At 36.3% G+C, this 10,238-nt stretch overlaps 1 protein-coding gene across 1 annotated transcript; it reads left to right on the forward strand.

The window, feature by feature from the left end:
* Nucleotides 1-602: 602 nt before the first annotated feature.
* LOC127861243 (homeobox even-skipped homolog protein 2-like) lies at nucleotides 603-9,998 on the forward strand. Its single transcript, XM_052399655.1, has 3 exons — nucleotides 603-3,414; nucleotides 6,993-7,153; nucleotides 8,737-9,998. Exons 1-3 carry the CDS (start codon nucleotides 3,120-3,122, stop codon nucleotides 9,406-9,408), a joined length of 1,128 nt encoding a protein of 375 aa, XP_052255615.1. The 5' UTR covers nucleotides 603-3,119; the 3' UTR covers nucleotides 9,409-9,998.
* Nucleotides 9,999-10,238: the final 240 nt, after the last annotated feature.

The raw sequence follows: 10,238 nt of genomic DNA on the forward strand, positions 1-10,238 counted from the left end.
ATCAGGAACGACACTTTCCGCCTAAATTGGATTTTTGCTAAGAAGAGACTTCATTTAAACGAAAAATGTCATAAAAGCGGAAAGTGTCGTCCCTGATTAGCCTGTGCGGACTGCACTTATCTGGGACGACACTTTACGCACATGCATTATGCCCAGTTTTCTCAGAACGCGACTCATATTATTCCAATATGGCGCCATCAAATGTCGAATAGTTAAACTGTATATACTAAGTTAGTAAAACGTGTTTTGTTACTTGACCAATTTCAACGCGATGTAGTTTTTAATCGTTTAAAGTTGTCCGTAAGATAACAAATAAGGAGTTGTGCTATATTTTGTACATAATTTATTGTGGACGGCTTCTTTGACACAAGAATTAAATCGAAGATTTGTTAAAACGGATATTAATTGTTTTATATATACTATTAATATTTGGTAAATTTGCAAGTGTTGGACGATAAGTACGGAATTTAGCATATACGCGCGCATTTATGCACAGTTTGTATAAAAAATATATATTAATATATTTTTTATATAACCGGTCGGTATTCGGGTAACGTCGCATAAAAACGAGGGGTGTGTTACATTGTATAGATGAAAGGCGAAGTAATTTTTAAATATTCCATTCATCTCTTACTTTAAAGGAAGTTCTAAAATTATTACAGTGCGATAAGTGTAATTAGAAAAAAACTTTCCATTTTTCAGTCATCTTTTATGTCGCAGAATTTTAAGTTTGAAATGATCAATAAACAATGTATATACAAGGTTGTAAAGACTATCTCCAGATCTTATCCCACGATCAGCTTGTTAATTTATTATCGAACGTGTAATCATTGCAGAAATGCAGGTAAATGCGTGTAATTGCTTGCTAATTGGACAAAGTATCAGCAGTCAAAGAAGTTCGACATACGCCGATAATATTTCGCCACTGGGCATGTACAATATGTATTACGAGAAACAATGTATAGGCAATATTGATTCTCTTGTTATTTCTAGGTGACTGCGGAGTTTTAAAACGCTGTAGAAAGGTACAAATCTTCTATTAAAGAGAATGCTTTCGTCTTCGAAAACCTTGATGAGAATTACAGCTTAAAGAAAATAAGCTAGAGTTTTAATCGCTTCGTGCGAAAATATGCGTCAAAAGAAACATGCGGACAGCGTAGCTTTAAACCAGCCTGTGTAGCTCCTGACCAGTCTGAACATCCACGATTGCGCCGGCTGGTACGGGGCTAGACTGGCCCCATATGGCATAAGGTCGATTTTTGAATGACGCAGCTCAGATTTGTTTCCGCCTACTTTCCTTGTACCCTTGGTCGAACACCTTATATATTTTTTTTTAAATATTTATATAAATTATATTTAGTTCATTCCCCTGCATAACATTTCAAGCAAAAACATACGTTAATAAGAGTTGTGATGGGTAAATATAGATATTAAAATATTGTGTGAATATATGTGCATATTTATTATCAAGTATACATATAACTGTAGAAGATATCAATTAAAAATGATCATGCATACACTTGGTGCGGAAAAAGGTAAGCATGTCAACGCACACATGTGCATCTTGACAAATAAAGCTCTCAACGCTGATATTACAACTCATTCCATTCTAGAGGAATCCTTTAATGTAAAAGGAACATAGACCAATATACAGACAAAAAGGAAGAAACAAAATTAAATATTTTAGGTCTATGATCTAAGTTACTTTCACTTTATTGTACTTAACGAATTTAAGACATTAAAAATTATTAATTTATCTTATATTTTATGTATGAGCCGCTTCGTGCGAAAACGGACTTGAGGACACGTCTGAACAGTGCCGCTCCCCGTATCCCCCCCCCCCCCCCCCACACACACACAAACACACTGAACAAACCCCCAAACAAATCCATTTTTTGGCTATCATTAAAAGTACCACTGAATTTGGGAAGACGTTCGAACAAAGACCGGGTCACATGTAATGTATATTTTAAGCAAAGGGTTGGAACCGGGGTGGTTTTTCATAAAATTCGAAGCAAACACTCACAGTGACACTATATTCATGTATGTATACTGTAATACAGTTATTTGACGCACAATAGCCGGTACTCGGTATAATTCAGACCACATATGTAATACGATTCCAATCAATTGGCAAATATTTGAATTGATCAAATAATATTTTATTCAAATAAATGAATTTCATATTTACTTAACGTTAAAAGCGTAGTGTGCTAAAATGAAGTAAATTGAGAAAGTTCGAATTTATCTGTATCGCATATGTGTGAATTAGATTACCAAAAATAATGAAGCGACTTTATATTTTCTTGGCGTTTGGCAATTAACAAAGCCATTATAGTGTATGAAATATTTTTGTAAGTAAAATGTATGTTTTAGAATATAATATGTCTTACGAACGAATATTAAAAAGACGCCCGACTAAATTTGGTTTTGGAAATTACTTTTTCGTTTGTACTTATTGAAGGACAAACTAAAAAAGGGAAACTTAATCTCAGAAAGGAATCTAGTTAACAATCATTATGGTTAAAGATTTATTTTAATTAACGGTAAATATCGATTGTAAATATAAATTTCCATATTAATTATTCTAACGATGAATATTGTCCCTTAATATTCAATTACGTTAGGAACGGAAGCGTCTATGCGGTATCATTTGAAGTCTAAATAATTAACTTGTAAAAGACAACGCTTCTAGTAATTAGCAGAACATATTACAATGTTTTACAACGTGTAATAGACGTTAATTTCATTTTATTACAATGTCTCGATATGCGGTTCGGTCACCGATAAAGAGCGCCGCCCCTCGAGGCAATCCGCCTCATGATTCGCCAATTAGTGATTGTAATGCGCGCTCCGATTGGTCGATCGTTAATTGTCCAGAATAACGTCTCTATCTGACATGCGCATCGAGCTCCGCCCTCGATTTTGCATAAAAATGATGAACTTTCGTGATTTGGACATATTCATTTACATGTTGTTAGAGAAGACATCATTCAAACAATAAAACAAGAAGCTTCTGTCTGTATAGACTCTGGTATCCAAACTTCAATATTGTGGTGTTTTACCGACGTGGTAGTTCGTAGATAATATATATCGCTCTCTTGGATTAACTTTACATTATGCTGACAATGAGTTGCGAAATTCAAAATGTTAGTGTTCGCTCGGATGAACGCTCAGACTGCGGGAGCGACGCCGAAAACACTTCCCACGTGGTAGACTATCGACTGGGCGCTAATATGTCGCTGCCGATATCCACCCCCGTCCGCCCGGGCGGCCGCCGGACGTTCGATGCCCGGGACTCAGACGAATCGTCCTGCGATGAGGACGGAGAGTGTAGCCCGAGACCCCCGGGAAAGAGGTTTAAGCCGGACATGTTTGAGGACGACGGTGGAAAGGGGTCTATGATGTTTAAAGGTAATCTTGACTGCTCCAATGTTTCAAATATAATTACACGTCTCATGACAAAAAATAATTACTAGTTTTTCTAGCAAACATGTTTTAAAGATAAACTCATTGTTTTGTCGCAAACAATACAAATCAATTTTAAATATAACATCAATGGGTTTTCATTTGTTTAAGTGTGTGTTGTATCGTGTATTGTTTCATTTATTTATTTAAAAAAACTTTATCATGAGTAGTGAATGGAATTCAAAGTTTCCAAAAATGTTACATAAGACTATAAATCATGCAAATTGCATGAGTCATTGAATATTTTAATAGCAAAAAAATTAAACGATAACAAGTATATAATAATTTAGTCAATATTCTTCATATTACTTAAACTGATATATTCATCTTTTTCAAAACATGCTTCGTGAAAAATAATGAAATAATGAGAACGATTGAATATATTTTGACAGCGTAAGGTTCGGTGAAGAATAAAAAATATTGTCACGTTTTGAATCAGTAAGTCAACCTTTATGTGTGTCGTAAATTAAATTTATTTCAACTGTAATGTTTCTTATATTTCAATTGCGAAACAGTATTTCCTTTTGAGGCATCGGCGACGCAAAGGAATATAGATGCTTGACAATTATTATTATAATTAGCATCGTAATCTAAAAAAAATGTCAAAACCGACATGCTCAATATTACTTAAATCTATTGCTATAAGAATCAATTTCCATATCTATAATCACCTGTCTTAATAATATCAGAAGACGTGTCCTGTAGATGCTGAGAACACTAAAAAATAAGGCGCAGTGAATATTATTACAAAAAAGTGGCTTGCGAATAAGAACATTATTCTCTCATCAAAAGTATACCATTAAGGAAAAAAAGATGATTTGTTAAGTTTAAAAAAGTATATGAACCTTGCTCTGTGAAGAGGGGTGTGATGCATGTGCGTAAAATGTCGTCCGAGATTAGCCTGTTCAGTCCGCACAGGCTAATCAGGGACGACACTTTCCGCCTTAACTGGATTTGTTTTCAGAAGATACTTTCTTTAAACAGAAATATCATAAATGCGGAAAGTGTTGTACCTGATTAGCCTGGGACAACACTTTACGCACATGCATTAAACCCCTTTTTCACAGAGCTCATATAATTGTTTCACCTCTTAATAAAAATGAATACAATGCTATTTAAGGAAGCTGAGTTTATCATCAGAAAGTCTGACATAATTAGGAACCGTTCATCGCTCCTTGGTAAATGAAATGCTACACAATCATCAACAATTCGTCCCGATGGATTCGATGGCAATGGTCAAATCATGTTGTCCATGCATATTTAGTGAATGAAAACCAGAGAAATAATTATCGGACAAAATTTGTCACTTAGTGCAAATTATGTATGCTATGGTTATTTTGAATGTTGTAATGAGAAAATTGGTATATATTCTCCAAGAAAAACGTTATTGTAGGTGTTGACAAGCGAATTGCCGTGTTCTGTTTGGTTAATTATTTCTTACTTAGTCAATTGGCATCGTGTAAGATTGCCAGTCAGCGGAAAGTAATTGTTTATGAATAATGAATATTTTACGTATCTCCAAATTGGAGAGTTGCTTAAGGGCAGTAATTAGAAAAGAAATTACTGTAAAGAATTAATTATTTACACATAATATACGCGAACAGTCAATGAAGGCGCTAATACGCAAATAATACAAAAATGCGAGAAAGAATAGATACTCGTGCAATTACCGACTTAATACTGCTAATTCCTAACAAAGAGATGATCGAATACTGCTCTTAAGGTCATTGACGACTTCTTTGTAAGTTTTGATTGAATTAAATAGGCGATCAATTACACCTGATTAAAGGTGATCTGGAAATAAAGGATCAAATGCGGACCTCAATTTCGCCGCGTCACTGATGCATAGGAGGCATCTTTTTATTGCAGACGACACATCGACGCGAACCGTCAACAAAAGCGCGCGTGCTAATGTTTTCGTTGACGACAATGGTAGTTTCGTTTATAATGGGATCAATAGATTAGAGGCGTTAATTTTAGACAGGGCCATCTAAGACGTGTTATATTTTGTGTCCATTTTAAACAGATTAACATACGGTCGTTCCAATTGATGGATCGTAACCTCTTCTTTCCATATGTTTGTTGTCTTCTAGACATGTTCATTTTGATCTTCAATATGAAATTTGCACTACAAAGTGTGAACTCTGCAATTGATAATTATTAGGTCTAACATAATTATGGAATAATATAATTTACAATGTATGACTTGCTTAAAAGCGATAACGTAATATATTACCAAAATATTATATGATTGTAATATAACATGAAAAACCGAGGAGACTTGAACGCGTTTCCACATTTATATGGTTGTTATCCAATATCCGGCGTCCGTCTCCTTTTAGCGGGTTATCGCACTAGATGCCACTGTTTATCGAAGCTTGATACTACCGTGCTCAAATTTTTTATCTTGAAAATACCTGGAATATGATCGAAATTGGGTCAAGTGCAACGAAAAAGTAGGTCATCAGGTCAAATCTAAAAACCTTGACCTCTGCGAACTCCAACGGGCCCTTTAGGTCCATAACCACCTTTTTGGTATATCACTTATATTATTTGCCAAACATTATTTCCCGATATGCAATACACATAGTCTAATGCTTTTCATATAAAAGTAATTATCTCCAATGAACAGGTTGGTGACCACCTAACCGAGAGTTACAAGAATCCTTTAATCTTTTAATTTGCCGACGATTGATCGTAATTAACTCCTTGCAAACCTGTTTCTTCTTCCTTCGGCCATAATCACACAGGTTCTGAACGTTTTCTGATGGTCCGTGACTAAAATACACACGTAATCAACAGAAATCTTCATTATCTCGATTATCCCCCATGAATACTCTCACCACAGGAAATACATAGAGCAGTTCCGGTCTTGTCTAAGATCTGAGTCGAATGGAATTTCGCGGAAATCGTTATCATCCCTAAACTGTCCGCTGAGACAAGGTAGTTGATGAAAATGAGCGGCTAAAAGAGTTTTATATCTGTTTAATTGGTCTCGATTCGGGGTCTTTTACAAATCTATTAGTCCAGTTCATTTAACACGGGGTTGCGGCCATTATGAGTGACTTCTGTTAGATAACGGGCGCAGATAAAACGGACTGCTTTCTGATTTAGCGGAGTTTAATGGTTTTAACAAGAAGGTGAGGCCACACAGAACGACCACTGTGCGGACTATATTTACTAACACCACTAAAAAGCAACATAGAAACATTCAAACTGCAGCAACACCTCCATTCTAAGTTTTAAATCAACGCGAACTATTTTAAACACTTCAAATGATAATCACTATTATATACATGATTGATTGTATTTTTAAGAGAGAAGTTGGCATACAAAAAAAATATTGAAGGGCACAAATTTAAAAAAAGTTACTAAAAAATTAAGTGGACGATCTATTTATACATTCTATTTTAACATGCAACACGGACAACTGTATATTTTAATTATCAAACATAAATATAAACAGCCATACAATTATCTTTAAAACCATTACATTCACCAAAATGTAACTTCCTGTTTTGCAGACGGCCTTCTGGACGAGAACGGTATCCGGCGGTACAGAACAGCGTTCTCGCGGGAGCAGATCGCGCGCCTCGAGAAGGAATTCTTCAAGGAGAATTATGTGTCCCGGCCTCGCCGCTGCGAGCTCGCACAGGAACTGAACCTACCGGAAAACACTATCAAGGTGCGTACGCGTTTTTCAAGACGTTACATTGCTTTAACATCCATGTCAACTTACTTAAAGTTTGTTGGTCTAAGTATATATAAACTTCTTATGACGTAATATATTTAGTATGTTTATCGATTAAAGGGAGGGGAATCGAGGGGCTTATTTTGAATCCTGATAAGAAGAAAATGAAAATGGCGATGATCGTAAAATAATTGTTTTATCAGTTGATAATTCATGAAAATACAAAAATCTGTTGTATTTTTTGATGGAATATATTCGCTGTGCTCTATTTCCTTGCTGCACATTATTTATAAGAGTAAAATACTCGTCAGTTATTGTACAAAGGGTGCAAACTACATGTATTCTATTGTTGTTAGACTATCAATACTTGTAGATAACTAACTTCCAAAGGGTTCTTTCCTAAAATCATTAACAATTTGATTGAAATTGCTTTTCTTTCAACTTACTTTTGTTGTATATTTATAACTCAGTCAGTAGTTAATCTGTATAGGCATTCAATGAAGCGAACCATAAACTTGGTATGGCAAAAGTCTTCGAAGGAAAATAGTCCTTAGAGCATCGAACTTGGATACTTTTGACGGGCGCCATTTAATAATTGTAATTCGTTGCTTGTCAACCGGGATGCTTCAGTCAAAATCTCAGTTTATTACATTATAACACATACACCTTCAAAGAGCGGAGAGTTGCTTTGAAAGATTTGTGTTTCGTCCTGGGAAGGTAGATAACATCGTGTCGTAATAGGGGTATAATGGCTGAAATAGTCCGTTTAATTGGTTTATAGCTTTGCTAACATCTTCATAATCGGCCAAACATGGGTGAAACGAAGTTTAATCGCCGATAACGACGGAAAAATAAAACAACTACGCAATTTTGCGAATAATGATTGTCGATTGAACAATTAAAGATTTTAAAGTGTCTGGGAAAGTTTTTGTTAAGTTATCTTTAAACGAAATAAGAATCGTTTTCTATAAATCTTGCTAACAAATCTGAAGTCGGAAACGTAACATATGGGATGACAGTTTAGTCTCACTCGGTGGGTATGAATTATTAACTCGCAAAGGTTGAGAGATCACTGCGTGTTAAAAATTACGATGTGCTTTAAAAACTGTGCAAATCTGTCATCACATAAAAATAATCTGACGTCCCAATTGGTCTTAATTGTGGCATCTAAGAAATCATTATCACTCATCTTTAACTAATCTCGTCGTATTGACTGTCTCTTCCGCGCAGGTGCCCTCAATTTATGTGGATCTTCATCGGGTGTTAAGAGATATTAAACATAACTTTCATTGTTGTGTTCGTTAAGATTCGTAGTGCGTGCAGCAACTGCCATCTGTGTAAGAAAAAGAAAACCTGGTGTAGGACAAAGACTGTTTTGTCCAGTTATGCCGTACGCATCGGTTATACAGATATGTATATGAAAAGATAAAATATTTTTTGAATAAAGCTTTAAAAAATGCATCTTTATATGAATAAAACGTATGTGCTTTATTGTGAGGTTTCTTAAACAATACAGTCTGAGGTACCTTTATATGCATCTCTTAACAAACTCTTATTTAAATGTATTATTTTGTCAGGTTTGGTTTCAAAACCGACGTATGAAAGACAAGCGACAGCGTATGGCGATGGCCTGGCCCCTGGGCATCGCTGACCCCCATTTGTATGCCTACCTCGCAGCCGCCGCCGCCTCCTACCCATACGGAATACCTCAGCCATCACCCATCAACTATTACAATACCATCGGACTCCAGCGTCCGAACCTCCCTCAAACGATGCCTACGTCACCAGTGACGTCACAAGGTCTAGGCGCTCTCGGACTTGGACAATATCCGTTTCCCAATCCGCTGCGTCCGCGCCAGGATCCGCTCCCCGGAATGTCGTCTGCGTTCTTCGGGGGACGATGCCCCACAATGCCTCCTCAGCATCCGTTCCACAGCACGCCACTTAACGGAAGTCACTTCCCCCACGAAGCCTCCCCACAGATGCTGAACACCAGCGGTGCTCTGAACTCAAGTGGTGGCTCGCTGTCACCATCATTAGAAGACGCCGGTTTCCTGTCATCCACCGGAAACCCGATGCTCAGTGTGTCACTTAGCTCCAACCAGAAATCGCCGACATCAGTTTCCCCTGTGTCTTCGGACGTGAGTTCAAGAAAGTCCCCCAGCGACACAAGAGTGAAAAGCACCAATCGTCAGTCGATAAATACCCCGCCCACATTATTCCGGCCATTTGAGGTTGATCGCTCTTAAGGCAATTGTAACCCACTATATTTATAGATCTTATGAATTCCGTTGTAATTATTAATCGGCGTCAATAACATACACATGATACGCATATTATGCACACTATGTTGAAGATGACTGTGTTATGTCGCTTGTAAATGTTAATTAACCCTTTGCATGCTGGGAAATTTGTCGTCTGCTAAAATGTAGTCTGTTGAATTTCTAAAATTAGCACTTTCTGCCATTTTATAAAAGAATACTATCAGAATAGCAAACAGTTTGGATCCTGATGAGACGCCACGTTTTGTGGCGTCTCATCTGGATCCAAACTGTTTGCAAAGGCCTTCAAAATTCGGTTCCAGCACTGAAAGAGTTAAGACACGTTCATCCAATTAATATGTTTGCGCGTCTATTGACCTTATGGCTACTGTGTGATTGAATTTTCACACAAAGAGAACTTTTGCTTCATTGTGCAATACCAGAAAACCAGTACCTTCAACATGCATCATTATAAATGTTTGTCCATATTTTTCATGAAACATTTACATGAAAGAATAGAAATCTCAAATTTGTATCACTGTATCATTGAATCACAGTTATGAAAATGTGAATTGAGATATTGTACTTGTCGTAAATAACTTTTTGACTGAGTTCAATCACTATCGAGATTTTTTTTATTTTTTGTTTTGTACACGTTGTTGCCGTTTTGTAAATAAACTTACATATTTGAAATTACATAACGTGTTCCTTATAAACCCATTTATGCCTAGTGGACTCTCCCATTCTTCTCAATGGGATCAATTTATTTCCAAAATTAGGGACGTCTAGTATATTTATTTCTATATTTAGAATATTTC

The sequence above is a fragment of the Dreissena polymorpha genome, chromosome 15 (assembly GCF_020536995.1).
Source record: "Dreissena polymorpha isolate Duluth1 chromosome 15, UMN_Dpol_1.0, whole genome shotgun sequence".
NCBI lineage: Eukaryota > Metazoa > Mollusca > Bivalvia > Myida > Dreissenidae > Dreissena > Dreissena polymorpha.

Excerpts from the sequence above, each read along its gene's own strand:
- LOC127861243 (XM_052399655.1), top strand. The coding sequence starts at position 3,120 with ATGCTGACAATGAGTTGCGAAATTCAAAATGTTAGTGTTCGCTCGGAT. Across the intron at positions 3,415-6,992 it reads GGGGTCTATGATGTTTAAAG|ACGGCCTTCTGGACGAGAAC; the intron begins GTAATCTTGACT and ends CCTGTTTTGCAG. Across the intron at positions 7,154-8,736 it reads TACCGGAAAACACTATCAAG|GTTTGGTTTCAAAACCGACG; the intron begins GTGCGTACGCGT and ends TTATTTTGTCAG.